At 41.4% G+C, this 20,599-nt stretch overlaps 1 protein-coding gene across 1 annotated transcript in view; it reads right to left on the bottom strand.

Annotated features, from left to right (window-relative positions):
- Positions 1-1,762: 1,762 nt before the first annotated feature.
- EOGT (EGF domain specific O-linked N-acetylglucosamine transferase) overlaps positions 1,763-20,599 on the bottom strand; it is a 34,174-nt gene continuing 15,337 nt past the window's right edge. The window contains exons 9-17 of the mRNA XM_081072603.1: positions 19,808-19,911; positions 14,506-14,598; positions 14,083-14,154; positions 13,849-13,935; positions 13,085-13,153; positions 9,345-9,406; positions 6,394-6,513; positions 4,645-4,747; positions 1,763-3,881 (exon numbers count right to left, since the gene is read on the bottom strand). Coding sequence (XP_080928729.1) covers positions 3,735-3,881; positions 4,645-4,747; positions 6,394-6,513; positions 9,345-9,406; positions 13,085-13,153; positions 13,849-13,935; positions 14,083-14,154; positions 14,506-14,598; positions 19,808-19,911 — 857 coding nt within the window. The 3' untranslated portion in view covers positions 1,763-3,734. The remainder of the gene's footprint in view (positions 3,882-4,644; positions 4,748-6,393; positions 6,514-9,344; positions 9,407-13,084; positions 13,154-13,848; positions 13,936-14,082; positions 14,155-14,505; positions 14,599-19,807; positions 19,912-20,599) is intronic.

The raw sequence follows: 20,599 nt of genomic DNA, 5'->3' as shown, positions 1-20,599 counted from the left end.
CCTTCCTTCGTTTTTCCTTTCCTCCATACGTTACCTATAAACTTCCCTGTTTAAATTCCTTTACAAAGAAATTGCTATATCCAATCCATCTGTTACTAACCAGCTGTGTGGCTTTAGGAAAGTTCCTTAACCTCTCTGCTCTCTATTTAAACATCTAGTAGAAAAATTGTTTTTACATTTTGAAAAGGTGGTGGGGGCGAATAATAATAATAATAATAATGATAATAATAATAATAATAATAATAATAATAATAATAATATGGGCCATGGCCCACAAAGCCTACTCTAGCCTTCTACAATATGAAATACTTGGTGTTGTCTGTAACTCATGTTTAAAACAAATACAGCCTGAATTTCATGAAGCCTTGAGATCTTTCCTTTGGCAGGCAGTAGAAGGGAGATTGGAAATAGCTCAATGGCACCACTTGCCCCTAAGTGGGTGCTAAACTGGGTCACCAGGACACCCCTGGAGGCGCCACCCCCACCCCACCAGATTGCTGGGAATGAGGATGCTGATGGATCACAGCTGAGCTCCTCTCCAGGAACTGCCCTCAGCTAAAGGGAGCTGTCCTGCCCAAGGTTACACCCCTCCGTGGGGTCGCCTATACGCGAAGATTCATTGATAAGAGGAACGCTTGCCTCGTCTGAGACCCCTCTGAAGGAACACCCAGCTCTGTGTCTCCCTTCTACTGCATGGCAGTTCCATTTCTCCCTCCGCCTAAGCCAGGCCTCTCACTCTCAAGTGCTGATCATGAACACCTTCCCAAAAAAACTACCTGCCGACAAACTGCCATTCTAGCACCTGTTTTCCAGAAAACGCGACCTGCCATCCCTCTAGCCTACTCCCAACATAACAGCTAGAGTTACCCTGTTCAAAGTAAGTCAGATCATTACTCCTTGGTTGAAATCCCTCCAATAGCTCCCATCTCATCAGAATCAAAGCCTTGCCACGTGCACCCCAGTCCCATTACCTTTTTTATTTTATCTTCTCCTCTGCCCCTCAATCACTCCAGCTGCACTGGCTTCTTTGCTGTTCCTCAGACATGCCAGGCACCCTGCTGCCTCAGGGCCCTTGCTCGTACTGTCGTCTTCCTGAAATGCTCTTTGCCCGGTTTATCCGCACTGCTTCCTCCCTCACCGACTTCAACTCTTGAGTCAAATGTTGCCTCTGCGAGGACTTCTGTGACCCTCTTCTCAAGCCCGCCAACTCTACTTCATCCCAGAGCTCCCCATCCCTCATTCTTGCTTCAGTCCTCCCCACAGCAGGTATCACACCTGGCACACAATGCACTTTACTTGGTTATGTTGTTTAATATCTGTCTCCTCCACCAGAATGCAAGCTCCGTAAGAGCAAGGACTTTTTTCCTGTTCTTTTAACTGCAGTGTCCCCAGAACCTAGAATAGTAACTGGTACATAGTAGTTGCTCAATCAACATTTATTAAATGAGCAAACGAGTGAATGAATGTTAGAGTATGGATGTGGCATCAGAAGACCTGTGATCCTTGGTGAATGAAGTCCCTTGAACAGCATCTGAGTTTCTTCAAAAGAAAAACGGAACAATTCTTATGTTATTTTTGTGAGGATTATGCAATATGCTATTTGTGAAAGCATCATATAATAAACTGCTAAATAAATGTAAGGTGTAATTTTTATTTAAACTGGATTCATCAGCAAGCTAATTTTTATAATTTAGAGGTACCAGATTGGCAAAAAGGAAACATACAATATTCAAACACAGAAAACTCTGAAAATGGTCTGGTATTCAAGTCAAATATAAAAAGATTTATTCCAAAACCATACCCAAAATGTACAAACTATGAAATGCATCTCTTTTAAAGACTTAATAAAAAGAGTAGACTTTACATTGTAAATTTTATAACATTTGAATATTTCTTTTGCTACCATACAAATCTGATAAAAGTTAATTCCATAAAGTGTCAAATGCACTTTCTTATTTATATAAAACACATTCTCTTTAAATGTAAAATATTCAGACATAATAGTTTTATTATGAAACTGTTCCCAATTTCTTAAATTCTCGCTAGTCTTTTACTAATGAGTAAATAGAATCACATTTCCACACGCGTTATGTTAAAATGAGGTAAGAAGATACTTTTTTCAGGTGTTTATCTCTGACTCCAAGTGCAACATGACTTGGGAACTCCTTTCATGAACTCTCTTCCCAGTGGGCACTCAGGTTCTGCACAAAGGCCAGTAGCAATACCATTCATTTAACAATTCATACGTTGTAATTCTTTTTACACAAATTTAAGGTCCAAATCAAAGCTATTGCTACAACAATTTACTATTTTCTTTGCAGATATTTTCATAGATATTCCTAAATTCTAAAAGACTGTTGATAATCCTTTAAAGCAGGGGCAGCAAACTTGTTCTGTAATGGTCCCAGACAGTAAATATTTTACGTTTCTCGGGTCATTTCTCTGCTACGTGTTTTTTTCTTAAAAACTCTAAAATGTGAAAAAGCAAATATTGGCTCTGCTGTAATCTGCTAAATTTTAAAAGTAGACTTTAAAATATAGTCACTAGTTTTTAAGACTACTCAAGTGTTAATAAAATGTAAACATCACCTTTTGCAGTAAAATAAATCCATGATTTTTGACTGCTAAATAGAAAGTTGATCAACAGTAAGAAATGAATCCCATTCAGAGTGGACTGCATTTTTAGAGATACTTTTCCATCAATGGCACTTTCTATGGCTTTTCATTATGAATTAATTCACGTCGTTTTTTTTTTTGTTTGTTTGGTTTTTTGGTCTTTACTTTTTTATAGGGAAACATTCCCTCCATGTAGCTAATTTGAAGTTTGCAAAATCAAATACACACTGGAATACTTCCATGCTAGAAGAGGTAGCTGCATACACTGGGTACGTGCAGTTACAATGCACAGCGGAAACCACTATTTGATGTATAAAGGCTCTCCCCAGTGAGGTGGCAAACAGCTAGAAGGGAGACAAAACAGTGCTAGAAAGTGTTCTAATTTGTTTTTATCATGTGTAGTTAGGACAATTTGGGAAAACATGATTTGCATATAGGAAACGTGAATATAAATTAATACAGCAGCATGCTTCATTCAGGCTCTTGATGCCTGGAACCTGAAGCTGACAAAAAGAGACAGCAGAGGATTCCGCAGCAGTCAGCGTGGTCTCTGAGGGCGTAACACTGATCCGTTTATAACACTGTTTGATCTACAACATGGTCCTCTAGCCTGGTACTGAAAATCACAAGTGTGTGTGTGTGTGTGTGTGTGTGTGTGTTCTGGTTTCCTTTCCTACCACATACAGTGCTATGAATAAATTATGGCAAATAAAAGAGCCACTGTGAATTTACTCAGATATATCATAAACCACTTGGAAGTCTCTAGAATTACAATCCCATGGTATTCTGCAAAACATTTACAAATTCTAAAGCTAAGAAAGTTGAATACTTTGGTATCCCTAAGAAGGAAGCTCAGTTACATCAGTGAGCCCATGCCTGTGTTTGAACTATAAAAAATAAAGTTTTCAGTGCAAAAACAGTATCTCGATAAATAGCAATGACAAAAATTCCACGAAACAGTTAAAGACTATAAGGCCCGTAAGTAATATCCTAAAGGCATGGTTTGGTATAGAAAAGCGAATTTGGAGCTAAGAAATACCAGGTCGTTTTACTAATTTAACTGTAAGTGGGTGGTGCAGTGTTTAAACATTCCCTTTTTGCAAACAGACTCAACACATTCACAGCTCATCATGTTTTTTCTTAAATGGCCACTTTGGGTGTTGTGATACATGGTCTGCAGCCTGAAGGACGAGGTACATAAATTCTTCTACATCAAAAGAGTAGTTGGTAAATTTCGGATGCTCCCCCAGAGTTGGGTGGTGGCCCTGTAAAAATAAACCAACACAAATTTGTAATTCACTGAGGACATGGTTTTCTGAAGAGGAAAAAATTATTTTACTTTGGCCAAGGCAACTATTTTAATTCATGCTCTACCTCAGAGGTCAGAAAATTATTTTGGTGAAGGGCTACATAACACATATTTCCTGCTCTGTGAACCATATAGTCTGCTGCAATTACTCAGCTCTGTCATTGAAGGGCACAAGCAGCCATAGATTACACATAGAAAGAAACTGTGTCCCAATAAAACTTTATTTATAAAAACAGATGGTGGGCCAGATTTGGCGCACTGGTCTACAGTTTACTGATCCTTCCTACATGCAATTTAACAGATGGTTCTAGGCCCAAATTTCATGAAGTTGTCTCATTAACATTACAGATATAGAGTGATTAGTTTCCCTTTTCTCCCAATTTGCAAATATGAGCTACAACTCACTATTTCAGAGAACAGTTTATCTTTGAAGTTCAATGATAGTTTTTCATATTAACAATTAAATACTTTAAACCAATTAAAAAGCAAAACAAGGTGTTTTGCCATTGAATTTTTCCTTATCTTAATTTTTTTTTTTAATTGGGGAATATTGGGGAACAGTGTGCTTCTCCAGGGCTCCTCGGCTCCAAGTTGTTGCTCTTCAGTCTAGTTGTGGCGGGTGCAACTCCAAGTCCAGTCGCCGTGGGGGGCGTGCGGCAACCCTGCTGCTCAGAGAATTTATGAGCTCTAACCAACTGAGCCATCCGGCCGCCTCTTACCTTATCTTGAGGGAAGACTTTGTTCTGTCTTTTCCATGTGACATAGTGTACGCCTCTCAGCCTGGCCAGGTCCAGGTAACAGCGCCCATCTTCACAGTTGTACCTAAGGAGACACAGGCACACACGTAAGACTTGGCTGCAGCTTTTGCCCAATCCACAATCCTCTGAGGGAAAAAAATGCACCTTCCATATAGGTTCTTGAAAAATATTGTATAAACAGTAAACTAGACTGAGGGAGATTATTTTTTTAATATTCTCATAAATAGATTACTTTAATTTTTAAAAAACAAAAGAGAATGGAGGAGACTGACCACTATCGACAGGGCCAACTATGAACTTGATATTATCTCATAATTCTGTCTTTGCACATACGGAAGTGGACGTGAGGCAGATAACACATCCAAGGTCACATAACTAGTGAAGCAGAAATTGAACCCAAACCTGTTGAATTCCAAGGTCTGAGCTTTCTCCAATACATTTCTTTACTTTCTCCTTCCTTCCTTTCTTTCCTCCCGCCCTCTCTATCTCTAGGAGAAATGAAGAACTGAGATAGAATCCACAATTATCTGGCTATTTCTCTAACATGTATATATAATTTTTTAATGTTTATGCATGGTGTTGGAAGTTCATGATGACTTTTTTCTAAATAGTCTCCATTTAAATACCAAGTCAAGTCATTTCTCAAGTGAAACCATAAAATCAAAGGAGGGAAATGCAAAGGAGGGACATCTGGCAACAAGTGGCATGCTAAGTACTAAGGACAGGAAATGGAGTCGAGTTATGAAGGGAGGAAAGGCCATGTCTCCATAAGCTCCCAGGCAGCCGTGCTGCCCCAGACGGCTGAGTTTCCGTGCATGGAGTCAGGGAGCCATGGGTGAAGTGGGCTTGGTTTGGGAGCTGTGTCCTTCATGAGACACACAGGTTCTCCAACTCTGTTTCCAAGTTGTGGGAGAAAACACATAACCTAAAATTTACCATTTTAACCATTTTTACTGTACACGTTAGCACAGTGGCAGTATATTTCCATCATCGTGTAACCAATCTCCAGAACTTTTCATCTTGCAAACTTAAACTCTGTACCCATTAAACACTAACTCCTCCTCTGCCCCCAGGCCCTGGTAACCACCCTCCTACTTTCTGTCTCTATGAGTGGGACTACTTTAGGGAATTCATATAAGTCAAATCACACAGTATTTGTCTTTTTGTGACTGGCTTATTTCACATCACACAATGTCCTCAATGTCCATCCACGCTGCAGCATGTGACAGGATTTCCCTCCTTTTTAAGGCTGAATAATTTCCACTGTGTGTATATACCACATTTTGGTTATCCACTCATCTATCAATAGACATTTATGTTGCCTCCACATCTTGGCCTTTGTGAAGTGCTGCTGGGAACATGGGTGGGCAATACACAGGCTCTTTTAACACAACAGTTAGTTACACTGAGTGCGGGAAGATGCCCCCAGCTTGACAGGCACACAGGAACGAATTCAGAGTAAGAAATCCTCAATTCACATTTCCCAAATCATGCCGAGATGGGGCAAAGGGGGCAGCTTGCTTGCTAAGAGCATAGCAGCCTGCGGGCTTCAGGTTTTTAGCTTTAGGTCTTTTTTTTCTTTCTAGAGGCTTATGACGTGACTTACCTGTAATGATTAAATGTTAAGCCTATTGATGCTCTGAGTGAGTCTCAGCACGTGGAACGAGCATTATGAGCTGCCTCAATGCAAACCTATCCCCAAACACTTACAGTTCAAATACAGCAGCCCAGTCGGGAAGGAAAAGTAAGTGGGTCAGACCAGCTCCATGCATTCCAATAAATATGTCAGTGTTATGAGTGATCCTTAGTTGATCTAAAAATCCAAGTTCCCTGCGAATACAAAACAAAAAAGACAGATGGAGAGAAGAGAGAACATAGTGAGTTAAGCACATGACTCACAGTAACAATATTTACACAAGTGTCTTCCCAATTTAAATCACATTCCACCATGATTTCTTTTGCCAATTTCAAGCCTACCTCAGTAATTAATAACTTAATGACTCAATAATTTAACTTTTTTTCTAAGTAAACTCACTTTTTTAACAACTTAAATGCATTTATTTTAGAAGAACACTTTTATGGCTATCTTAAATGGAAAACCTGTCACACATGACATAAACAAAACTATAAAAATAGATATAATCAAACTAAAAAGTATTATTCAAATCTAAGTAGACACCATGGCAAGGCACAGCTCTGAGCCTGATGCCTTCTCTCTCTTCATAAAACAGTGAAATCAGCAAGTGCTGAAGAAATGTTATGGGATACTAGCCCCAAACTGAAAACTACTTCCTTAAGGTGATAAAACGATTTTTAAAAATAGGAAATAAATTCCTCCTTGTGTGAGTTGAGTTATTCAATGCCATCTGAATAACTAAAATTATCTCAATACCACTAAGCATTTTCTTGCCTTTGCAACAGATTAGTCCATAATTTTGTGCATGTTAGGACTGTAAAAGCGTCCTTGAATTCACGACACTCAATGATGTGCAAACTCGGAACCGAAATCAGGTCCAAAAAAGTCCACTGAGGTGAGTGTGGGAAGAAATGCTGGAGTAAGGATCACACTCTGAATAAACATACTGGGATCGACCTCCCAGTCCTACTTACCCAAAGTCAAGAAAAATAAACAAGATTATTTTGGATCTAAAAAGGGAAAGCGTTCCTCTCGATCAGCTTCTCTTTAAAGAGCCTCCTTCCACAGTACAACAAAAACCTGACACCCACACGGGGAAAGAAAGACAATGGGCACCAATGCGTCTCGCATGAATTGTCCCTCCCTCAGTTTTTCCAGGAATGTCAACTGATACTGAGGGCAGGATGGGCACTCACCCAGGTGAATATACCCTCGGAGACACCAGTATGGAAAATGCCGGTGGATCGCACCTCACAGACCTTCATGTGACTAACATCACCCTCAGACTGGCAAGATCTGCGTGTACTGGCATTCTTCCCTCATCTGGGAAACCCCCACACATTCTTAAAAGCCAGTCAACAGCCGAGCCTCGGCGGTGCCCTCCCCAGTTCTGCCAGCCGGACACCCAGCCCCTTCGTGCTTCCCATGTTTCTTTCTGTGGGAGTGAGGGTAGCCACCATGGCTCAGTGTAATCTGTAGAACAGGAATAGCTTTGCACCCTCACAAACGTGTCGGAAGAGTGGGAAGAGACAAAGTAAAGCCCAGTAGTAAGTCTCCATACATGGTAGCTGTTCTTATAATTGCTATTTATTTATATTCAGTGTCTGAGGTCCTCCATAACTGGATAACTGGATTCCTAGTGAGAAGCCCGTGACCAGCTCCGGGCAGGAACCCAATGAAGATCTGAAGGAATGCATGACGAGCGAGGTGCAAAACCCCCTGCTTACCAGCGCGTTCAAGCCTGTCTACATCAGACACTCTTACGCTGATATACGTACTTTTCTTTTTTAACACTGAAAGAAATTACTTACAGTGCTCAGTTTGGAAAACAAGACTATGGATGTGAGTGGACGAGGGTGGAGAGACGAAAGTTCCCGCCTTTCCTTTGGGACTTTCCTAGATGCCTTGACTTTCCAACTGGGCGCACATGCTGCCTTCACAGCATTATTGTTTGTACGTGAGCAGCGGTTACTCAGACGGGGAATGATAGGCATACTCTGTCTTTGTCAGCCTTCTACTTCACCAGAATTTTAAAAGAAACAAATACTTTATAAGATTTCTAAAACTTTCCTATTATTCCATGATCCTCAAATTCTCATATACGAGGTGTGATCAGAAAATACGGCGAATGTTTAAATAAAATATATTATTACAGTAAAAGACACATTGCTATTAATCCCCCTCAGAATACTCCCCCTCGCTTTGAACTCACTTATCCCATCATTCTTGACCCTCTCTGAAGCAGTTCTGGAAGTCCTCTTTCATGAGTGTCTTTAGTTGAGCTGTCGTCGCTGCCTCGATGTCCTGAATCAATTCAAAACATTTACCTCTCATGGTCATTTTGACTTTGGGGAAGAGCCAGAAGTCGCACGGTGCCAGAATCAGTGCATAAGGTGGATAACAACATACCGTAATGTTTTTATTTGACAGAAATCACCAGACCAGAAGCAATGTGTGACACGGAGCATTGTCATGATGGAAGATGAAGTAAAGACACTCACGAAACAGGGCGTCCAAAACTGCTTCAGAAAGTGGCAAGAACGATGAGATAACTGAGTTTGAAGCAATAGGGAGTATTTTGAGGGGGATTAATGGAAATGTGTCTTTTACTGTAATAATTTTTTTTAATTTAAATATTCACCGTATTTTTCGATCACACCACATATAACTAATTTTAAGTCAAAAGTTGAAACCTGGCAGTTAGCAGGGCAAATTAGGCCTTACAACATTTTTTTGAAATTCAGAATAAGTTGCCAACTTTAAGAATTCAAAAATTTCAAATGAAAATCTGAATTAATCACTTATCTTGAAAAATAAGATGTTGACTGACATCAGGCCTTGTACAGCTGACGAGCAATTGCCCCTGTGCCCAGTGCCCTCACCTGCCCACTTCATTCACTGATAGAGTCTGCTTGGCCCTTCCAGGACTAAAGTGCCAACAACTCCAACTCAAAAAATCCTTTCTGTCCCCATTAGCTCATCCAAGCAAAAAGATGACAGTGTCTGCCCAAGAGTGACTACTTACTTATACTTGTAATCAACAATCCGGACTTCAAATGTAGATACTGTTTTCAGTGCATTTACAAGCTAGGAAAATAACAGAAACATTTAGAATTCCTTTCCTTATCTTCGGTTTCAGTTTCCCATGACTCCTAACATTTCTTATTTCCCATCTAGAATATTTTCCACATATTAAATGTCCCTCAGGTCTATTGTTTCAACCCTTAACTGAGTTCAAATGCAGCTACCACCCCTTGGACACACCAATTCATTAAAATCCCACCGCGTTGGCTTGTTCTGAGGCTGAAAGGAGAAAGTTCAGGGAATGAAAGTGCTGGCCACAGGGTTCAGTAAGTGTTAACTGTTATTATTACCTCTTGTTAGTTATTTCCTGTACTTTCAACATATATTTGCTGGCACTTACTTTGTTCCAGACATTATGCTAAGAATTTTCTTTCTATCCATTATCTCATTATTTCAGACAAATCACTAGTACTTTGGACCACATCCTCTGAACATACTAAATTCTTCGCAGAAAAACATTGTCAATATTTCTACACAGAAAAACAATGATTGTTTTAGCAAACAGAAAGAAAACACATTAATCTATTATCAAAAACATAGCCACAGTTCTCTGTCCCTCAGAATTCAGCCATCTTAGCCCAGCACTGTGGGTCACTGGTCTTCAGAAATGCTGGCACTTATGTCCTGCTGCCTGTGGCACACAGTATGAAGCAAGGCTGACACCAGTGACTAGAAAAGCATCACTGCACACGTAAACCGTGCCAGCGCTTCTAAGGGCGTTAGGGGCACACCACTTAATCCTCATTAGAATCATACCTGGGAAGTATTACTATGATGCCCGTTTTGTAAATGGTACACGCTAGGCTTAGAGGAAGTAAGGATTGCACCTGCAGCGCCACCTACAGGTCCTTCCCTGTATCTATTTATGTTGGCACAAAAGTAACTGCGGTTTAAAAGGTTAAAAAAAAAAAAATTGCAAAAACCGCAATTACTTTTGCACCAACCTAAGAGCAAGACCTGGAACCACAGTTTAAACCTTAGACGCACCATTTACGAGTAACACCTGTGAACCCTTAACTGCTCTCCCCACCAACGGAACCAAGGGACCAGGACATGACGGGAACCTGAACGCCAGGACCCTTTCATAAGCAAAGGGTCTGTTGTCCGGGAAGATCTGGAGCTGAAAACCCTTAAATCTTGCCCTGAACCCTGGATCTGGAAGACAGATCTGAGCGGTGCTTCCTGTCTCCTGGCCAGTCGACTTGCAAATAAAGCCTTTTCTCTTCTCAAAAGCCAGTGTCATAGTACGGGCTTCTATGCGTGCGAGGCAGCGAGCCCTTGCTCAGTAACAGGATCGCCAAGCTAGCAAGTGTCAGAGACAAAATGAAATCTAGGTCATCTGACCCCAGCACTTGTATCCTTAGCCAGCTCACTCTACTCTCCAGCTTATAAAAAGCAACAGGCAGTGACCAAAATCCAACCCCTGACCCTGTTACACACACACACACACACACACACACACACACACACACAGCTCATTTCTTCCATCCATATAGCTTACAACCGATGACTCATTACACCGTATGTTTGTTCACTTCCTCCATCACCCACATGGGTCTCAGGTAGAGATGCTAATCACATAATTTTGATCAGCCTGTTAGGCATCCAAATTAATCTCCGTAAAACATTTTACCCATCAAACTCTGCCCCCCACAACCCTCCTACTACATTTTCCCATCTCCATTCCACTGAACTGCTCAAGTTCTAAGTCCAGGAGTTCACACTTGACTCTCAAAACTTTTCCTGCCCCTACCTCATGGGTAACTGTACATTCCAACAGTACGTGTCAAAGGCTCTATCTCCAAGATATATCTTGAATCCATTTATTTTGTGACATCTACTGTCATCACCGTCATCTAAACCCTTATTGGGACCATAGCAACTGCTCTTAATCTCCCTGCTCCTACGCTTGCAGCCAGAGTGATTTAAAAGTAAATAAGTCAGTTCATGTCTCTCCCTGTATATTCATTTTCTATTTGCTGCTATGACAAATCACCACAGACTCAGCATCTTCACACAACACAATTTATCCTCCGACAGTCCGTAGGACAGAAGCCTGATACACTGACACGGAAATCCCACTGGGTTAGAATCAAGGTGTGGGCAGGGCTGCACTCCTTCTGGAGGCTCCAGAGAGAACCTTGCCTTCTCCAGCTTCTAGCAGCCACCTGCATCCCTTGGCTTGAGGCCCCCTTCCTCCACCTCCAAAGCCAGCAATATTACTTTTGCATCTCTCTAGCCCGGTTTCCATCATCATGTTTCCTTTTCCTTCCACTTTTAAAGAAGTGCTGTACTGAGATCTGATCAGTGAGAAGAATCTAGCTATGAAAAGAGATGTCCAGGCAGAGGGAGACAAAGGTTCTCTGGGGGAGCGGGCTTAGATCTCACTTACGACTACACAAGATTCACCTACGTAAACCCAGATAATCTCGCTGTTGGAAAGCTGGCTGATTAGCAGCCTTAATTCCACCTGGAATTTTGATTTTTCTTTGCCATGTTCCCGAACCTAGTCACAGGTTCCAGGGACTAGGACCTGGACATCTTTGAGGAGCTGACCCTCACCCTGCTGACCCTCACCCCATTTTGCTGACCACACCCTGCTTAAAACGTCACAGTGACTTCCCCTCAATCTGCAATAAAATCAGTCTTCTCATCAAGGTCTATAAGGCTGACAGGATACGTGACCGCCCATGGTACGCCTGACCTCTCTCCTCTCCTGTGGTGTCACCTCCACCTCTCTCACTATGTATGCAATCCTGGTGTTCTCTCCGTTTCTGAAACACCTACAGCTCTGGACACCAGAGGACATTTGTTTCTGCCTAAGAGGTTCTTTCCTTGGCTAGTTGTCTCTGATCAGACCTTCGTCCAGGCAGCACCTCCTCAGACACCTGGCCTGCCTGCTTCCCCGTTACGTCCCCATCCCCACCCTCTAACACATCATCCAGTGTGACACCCTTTGTAGCACTTACCACCACCTGCGATCGCCTTATTCACAGAGTTACTTATTATCCTCCAGAGCGTAAGCTCCGTGAGGGCAGGGGCCTTAACTGTCTGGTTCCACTACAGCACCAGGGCCCACCATATGACCCAGCACGTGGCAGGAGCTCAATACACTTTTGTGGAATAAACCTCACTATGGTGAGTTCACCTTCCAGCCATGTGTGGCAGGCATGGTGATCTCATTGAGGTTAAATATAATTTACGAGTTGATGCTGCTGAAATCAGGCTGGGAGTCTAACATGTAGACAATTTCTAAGACACACAGTCATGAAAAGGATGGAGACTTTCAACTGCACCTGCTTCTTCCTGCCACAGTACTGCCACTCTCCATCAACCATTTCCCAAAAGATACTCTCCCATTTTTGCTGCTAGTTTTCCCAGAGGCAGAATGTTTGGCAATCCATGGCATTAATGGCAGGCCTTGGACACAGTTTTTGCCTCTTTCCCACGCTGAGTTGGAGCAAATTAATATTTAGAGTAAGGCAAAGCTAATTTGGTGATGGGTGGTTTGGTGCCTTTCAGTAAAAATCCAATAAATGGACTGGGCAGAGCCATCAAACTGTTCTAACAGCTAATAATTTCAAATCAAAACATTTAATGCATTGAGAAAAACTAAAGCATATTAATCATAGGAAGTTAAATTCCACATGATGATATTAAACGTGCATACCAAAAACTAACCTCATTTTGGTTTAGTATTTTCCGATACTCTGTGCTCCGCGCGAGAATGGTGACTCGAATTTTTCCATCCTGTAATCAAAAAGGAAAAGGCAAAATAATACTGTGCATTCCTGAAAAAATGAATGAACACCTGAACTAAAATGTGATTTTCACAAACAGATGAAACTCAATAAGGATACATTCCTCAATAAGGATCATTTTTTTTTTTTTTTTAAGCCTGATTCCTTTACAGTTCTCTCAGGGAATGAAAATGCATCAACTTTAGCCATAGAAGACAAAACCTGTTCATTATACTTTTGTTTGGTTGTTTGGGTACCTTTTCTTTTTAGCAGAGGTTGTATGGCTTAGGTGGAAGTTTGGAGAAGGATAGGGAGATACGACAAAAGAATGACAGAAAAGAGAAAAAAAGCACATTCTTCCATTATCCCTAGTTTATCTTTCATAGGTTGCTGGCCATCACTCCAGGTTAGAAATTGTTAACTCAGAAAACACTGTCTTCTTTTTTCTGCAAATGTGATATTGATTTTTATTCAAGGTGAAAAGTCAAGCCCACTTCAGAACCCATAATGCAATAAGTCCTCACTTAATGTTATCTCACAGGTTCTGTGACTGAGCGAAAAGACAAAAAGACGTCTAATGAAACCAGTTACCATAGGCTAATTGACATAAACAAGAGTTAAGTTCCTAGGGCACCGCCCCAGTGTTATAATGAAGTGACACTGAATGAAACAACATTATTTGAGGACCTGCTATGTATTCATTACCTTGGGTCCCTCTTGTGTGATGTTCAGTCTGTGTAGTACATGCTGGGAAAATGCCCTGAATAAGCCAGTATTCCGACAGCCAGATATCTAAAATTAAAACAATGGTTCATATTACAATGAGTGTTTCTGTATTACTATTTAAAATGTTGTCAAGTTATATATAAATGTTTTCTTAAAAGTCTACCAGGAATAAATTCTATACATACGAATGTTGACAATGGATAACATGCTTACCAGAGGAGTATTATAGAACAGCCCGTATCTCATCCGGGGCAGTAGTGAAAAAACAGCTTCTTTAAAACATACCTAACAATAAAGGTATTTTAAAAAGTAAGAAAAGATCATTTGTATCCTTCACACAAAAATGGCACTTATAATTATAGAAAATAAATTTTAATTAACCTCGATTTTACATTAAAATATTTTGAATAGTAAACTATTTCACTCAAGTGAAATTCATGTTTTTGGAAAGGCTATGGGAAAATGTTTTTAAAATGTACATGGTTAATAACCACACCAATTCCAATCATAAAAAAAAACTGAGAGGTCAGAAATCAACGGTAATAGCTAACAGAAACCCATATTAATCATCTACTTGATAAGTAAGTCATCTGCAATAACACTTATTTACAGACATTTCAATGAAGTGTCCAGTACCCTTTTGGAATCATAAGTTTTCAGATGTATAACATCATAATCAGTAAATGCTTTCCATGTGTCGGAGAACAGATCGCCATATCCATAGGAGCTCTGAAAGTGGAAACAAAGTAAGTTAGGTCAATAAAAGGCTGCAACATGGCTTTTCAAGAATGCAACGATGTCCCTAAATTAGCTGGTGAGTGTTAAGAACTAACGATCCTGAACTAGCTCATTAAACTCATATAAAAAATGGATTTTCATCTTCGGCCTGAGCAAGTACCTAATTTGACATAGTATCAACAAAAATAATCACTGCAATGATAATCTCAGTCTGTTAAAAGTGTTTCGTTTTTCCACCCTGACCCTTTGTATTTTCATGTCTGAAACTGTAGTTGTTGTGTTTTGTTTTGTTTTGACCTGTGAGTTTTCTATCCACACTGCAGATACACACGGCACGTACGTGCACCACCAGTCGTCCCCACACTCTGACGTACCCGGTGAGCAAATACTACCCGGGTAAATAGAACATGCCTTTGGAAATAAATTTCAGAGCAAGATAATGCCTTGAAAGTTTTAACATTAAAGATATAATGTACATAGCTCCATGACATGATCTACCCATTGACTAATGAGTAACGTGATAATTCCATTAATATTAACAAGAGTAATACCATGTTTCCCCAAAAATAAGACCTAGCCGGACAATCAGCTCCAACGCATCTTTTGGAGCAAAAAGTCATATAAGACCCAGTCTTATATTATATTATGTTAGATAAGACCCGGTCGTATATTATAGTAAAATAAGTATGGGTCTTACATGAATTTTTGCTCCAAAAGACGCATGAAAGCTGATTGTCCAGCTAGGTCTTATTTTGGGGGAAACACAGTAATAATAATAACAACAACAATAATAATAGCATCTTGCACATTTCTCTGTTCACGCAGGCACTGTTCTAAGCTCCTGACATTATTAATACATTGAATCACCCCAGAAACTTAATGAGCTGGGTAATATTATTCCCATTTTACAGATGAGAAAACTGAGACACAAGTAATATGCTTAAATTGCAGGGCTGGTGTGTTTGCAGAGCTGGGATTAAACCCAGTGTGCTGGTTCAGACTCCACACTCATAAACTCTGTACAGCAGTTGCCTCTCAGCAGGAACTAATTCTTTCTAGTACATTTACCAAATGCATTTCATTTCTCAAAAGTAGAAATTAATTATGTGCTCCATCAGCTAAAGGAAGGAGATCGATTTATTTCATGGAATAACTTAGATTGAAAAATTCAGCCAATAGAAATGAGAGATATGTATTGTAGGATTTCAGTCAAGGCCTCAGTTGGTTATGCATGCTGTTCATTATGTTCATGTCTTTTTATCCTTATGGCATTCTTTTTTCAGATTATGAAACCCACACTTTAGAGTTATTTCAAAGTGATTGAGAACTGTTAGGTGTGGTGACAAACAATTCCTCCTTTGATGGTTCTCCAATGCCATTCTAACGATCGGCCTTCTCAACACCCTCACAAGTGAATGTCTCTGTTCTGGCTCAATAATCAATCAAGGGCAATTAAAAGCAGTGACTCTAGATAGCTTCTTGAGATCAAATACCTCAGATAAAACAAGGTGCCCTCAGAGGAAAATTTAACAGTAAAATACAGTAATCCTCACTGATCCCTTTTAAGGAAATTGTGTATTATTCAGGAATAACCATCTCTAGAAGCCTCCCTTCCACGTCCCTCAAATTCAAATTATCTGCCACGGAGGGAGGAGGGACTTCTTTCTGGTCTCATATTGAAGAATATTTGGATATTCTTAAAAATAACATAACATTTGTTCCTGTGTATGTCTCGAATTTAAACATGCGCGTAACCTATGACTTAGATGAATGTCTAAAGACATGTACGTATATGGGAAGGATGTTCACCACGGCATTTCAATGAAAAGCAAAGAACTGAAAAGGAACAAAATGTGATCTGGGTGGGGACAAAACACATGCACTGAAGCACACACTGAACAGCTATAACACACATTGAACTGAGTATCGCTAGAAAATGATGACCCTCAATGTACTGACCTGGAAAGATGTCCATGGTATAATGGTAAATTAGCAATATGGGAGAGAGAGCATATTTTCTATAAGGATATATTTACATGTATTCCAATAAAAAAAGTTTTACGAGGGACTCGCACATTTTAATGGCAGTTACCTTTAAGGGAAATGGAATTGGAAAAGAGGAAGAATTTTTTTTTTTTAACATTACATACTTCTGTGTTGTTTGAACTCATTATAAGTAGATACTCCTTGCGCAATTAAAATAATAATAAAGCTATATTACTTGTCAGCACAAGTAAATATGGAAAGCCTGCAGTAATCTCCCCTTTGATTCACTCTGTTCTGCAGAAGTGTTCCTTCATGCATCTCAGGAGGCTGGTGGCCTTACCCACACCTGAAGGGAGAGGTCAAATTGCTAAACTTTGTGAGGATGAGAGGGAAGGCCTCATAGGCTTCTTTCTGGGGACGGTTTGTAACAGGTCGCTATGATCTGAACTGCAGTCACAGCCACCCCTCTGCTCTTCCTCTGGGCACACACTCCGCTCCCCTGGGCACACAGCTCCCGGGCACACAGCTCCCGGGCACACAGCTCCCCTCTCCCAGGCACACAGCCCCCCTGGGCACACAGCTCACCCAAGAACTTCAGGCCTAGCTCCGAGGTACCACTGTCCACTACCAGGGATTCAAGTTACAGTCAGCCTGGGGGTCATAATGTTGCTTTATTCAAGGCCTTACCAGCAAAAGGGAAAAGTCAGTACCCACACAACACCTTAACACCTTAACAACACCTCCATCCTTCAGTAATCTGTGGACCTCGCTTCCAGAGCATCTCAGCAGGCTTGCCTGTCCTGAGCGCCTGAATGCGTGACTAGTAAAGCCACTGACCGAGAACGCAGGTTTAAAGTGCATGTACAGAGAGCAGCAGAGGCAGGCAGCACGTCAGGGCGCCCAACCTGACATCACGTGCCCAGTGCCCTGTAACTCGGGAGCTCCGTGGATGGCAGCCCAATCAGCCATCCCAGCAGGCGCTGAGAAGGGAGGGTTGGAGAGGTTGGCTCAGGTTAACTTAGGTCACTTGAGGAACACGTGGAAAAGCATGCAACAAGACACGAGGAAGCTTCTGGAAAGTGTCTGGGAAACCTTCTGTCAGCTTAGCAAGTTCTGTGGGAACTACAGGGAGGGGATAAAGCACCGTGTTAGGCGCAGGACTGGGGTCAGTCAGCCTGGACAGGAAGCCTGGGCACCTCCCCTCGCTCACTGTCATCGCACAATAGCCTGAGCTCCCTTGCCTGGCTAATGAAGCGCTGGTCCACCAAGTGCTGTGGGCATTAAATGAAATAACATCAGGTGCCATTTAAAAAAGCACAACCTCCCTGAGTCAGTCATTCAGGGTTGCTGATGGCTGGTGATTGAGGCCTAGAGGCGCTGACACAAAAAGAAGAAAAAAAAAGGGACTGTTGTGACCTTTACTCACAGAAACATTTTTAAGAAATGAAACTGTGGTGGCAGCAAAACTGGAACACAAAGGGAAACGTAAGTACATGCAAGGAAGGACACCAACAGGGAGCGTTAACCTGCCAAGAATCAAAGAACCAATTCTCAGTAGACTTCAGGTCAAACTACAGGTCCAGGGAGCAGTGATAATGAAAACCTGTCTACACAGCTCGACTATAAGCATTACATAAGAAGACAAAGTGGTAGCAAACCCATCTCCCGTTCTGCACAAGAATCTGACCCTCAGATGACTGCCTAGCCCTGCTCGCTGGGAACGAAGACGGATGTGTCAACTGTGTCTCTAGGTGACACTGCTTATGATTTAAAAAGATGTTTAAATCTTCCCTGGACTCAGAAAGGGTGCAATGACCTTTGTAACTGGCTGAATCTCTTGTGGGGATCCCGGGGGCTTTGCCAACGCAGTTTTCCCAGGAGATACTGCGACAGGAGGCACCTGTACCTGCCCCAGGTGGATCCCATCTCCTTGCTCTTGAGCTGTGCTGTGGGGGCTGCTACCATGTTTCCCCAAAAATAAGACAGGGTCTTATATTAATTTTTGCTCCAAAAGAACGTATTAGGGAGTATTTTCAGGGGATGTCTGTTTTTCATGCACAACAATCTACATTTATTCAAATACAGTCATGTCATCTTCTTCTGGAACATGGTCATAACGTACTAAATGCGTCCGTCTGGCTGACGATCTTAACTGGGACTCATTTTCAGGGAAGGTCTTATTTTCGGGGAAACACCATAGAAGGACTCCTTCCAAAGGAAATGCCTGATGCTGCCCTGCCAACACGCTGTGGTTCCCCTGCAACACTGTTCTGAACAGACTCAGGCCAGGAGGGGGCAGCCAATGAGCGCCCCGCCCTGGAGAGCTGGAGTGCTTCTTTGAACCCTAGATGACTTCTTGGTGGGTATTCCAACTTCCCAGCTTAGGCAGCCTCTCTTATGGACACTATAAACCACATGTTCTCCTGATCCATTGTCTCTGTCATCGTTAACTGGCATAGCACATGTGCTCTGTGTCAGGCATTGTGACTGTTCCTACACTATAGGGTTTAATCTCAAAACGACACTGAGGCAGACACTGTAATTATCCCATTTCACAGTTGAGTGCACTGGGGAAACTCCTGGAGGGATACCTTGACAGGCAGAGGGGCCAGTATGGAAAGCAGGGAGAAGGCAGGAATAAAAAGGAAAAAAAGACCACACTAACAGCAAGTAAGCAAATAGCAGGTGTCGTATTTAGATGCACGCCGCAGCCCCGCCCTGTGTAGGGAGCTCAGACACACAGCACAGCTGCCATGGAGCAGCTGCAGGGAAGCTGCAGGGGAGCAACGGCAGACCTGGACTGGTGATAACAAGAGGCCAAACCGGAAGCAAGGCAAGTTCTCCCCTGCGCATCGCGAAGGGGCTCACAGAGGTCAGCGGAAGGTGAAGCCTTCCCATGGTAGTCTCTGAGGAACACTAGGGAAGGCTTTTGGTGTTTGGAGCTCTACCGGCCCAAGGGGACAGAAATCTTCCACTGTCTCACTCTAACATGTAAAGAACAAAGCTGTCTATGAGTCTGCCCATACACATACGTACATGTAAATACATATTCACCATTCCCAAGTATTTGCATATGTATGGGTATACATGTGTACGTGTGTGTATTTAAATACGTGCCTTAGAAAATTCCATTTTGCCACATCCGAGTCCCAGATTTACTGAGTGAGGCAAAGACAGAACTGAGAACTGAAGCGGAGGGCACACACTTACTCACCGTATCCCACATCACGATGTACACGTCTGTACTGAATGAATTATTAACATGCTGAGTAATATAAAGATTGATAAAGTCACAGAAGTGGTGGTACATGTTAACACCTAGCATTGGAAAAAAGAAATCAACATTAATTAACCCCAAAGAACACATGGTTATACAATTTTTAATATACCCAATCTATTTACAGTGAGATGGACTTTTAGCTAAAATAAATGGGGGGGAAAGTTTTCCCAAACATGAAATAATCCACACTCAGTTAGTCCTCAATTTACAGGTTGATTGGGTTCAAAAATTCACTTTAAAATTGGTTATTTAGAAATCAGGAATGCATTTTCCCATATTCACTAAGTCACAAATAATCATTAAGTTCCCATAAAAAAAGAAAAATAAATAACAGAAGCCTATTTAGCTCAAAATTCAGTAGAACTATAGTACCAGGAAGGTTCATTGTTATTTTTTTGCAATTATTTATTTTAAAATATGAATTAGGCCACACCTGTTCATCATAAGTGTTGAGAATGACAGAAACTATTAACATTGTGGTATTTTTCATTCCTGTCTCTATTTTTTCTATTTAATCACTACTTACACCATTGCTTCTTGGGAAAATATTAGCCAGCTATTATTTAAAAGGGCGGAATGTCTTAGGTTCTAACTGAAAGACCATGAGCTTTGGAATCAGAAGAACAGTGCTGAAGCCCAGCTCAGCCATTCATGAGCTCAGACAGTTCACAAAGTCCCTAAGCTTCTCTCTCAGAAACAGGAAGTCATTACACGAGGTGCCAGCTT

Source organism: Rhinolophus hipposideros (genome assembly GCF_964194185.1).
Source record: "Rhinolophus hipposideros genome assembly, chromosome: 14".
Classification (NCBI taxonomy): Eukaryota; Metazoa; Chordata; class Mammalia; order Chiroptera; family Rhinolophidae; genus Rhinolophus; species Rhinolophus hipposideros.
The sequence above is the reverse complement of the archived record's forward strand: the minus strand, read 5'-3'. Positions and strand labels throughout refer to the sequence as shown.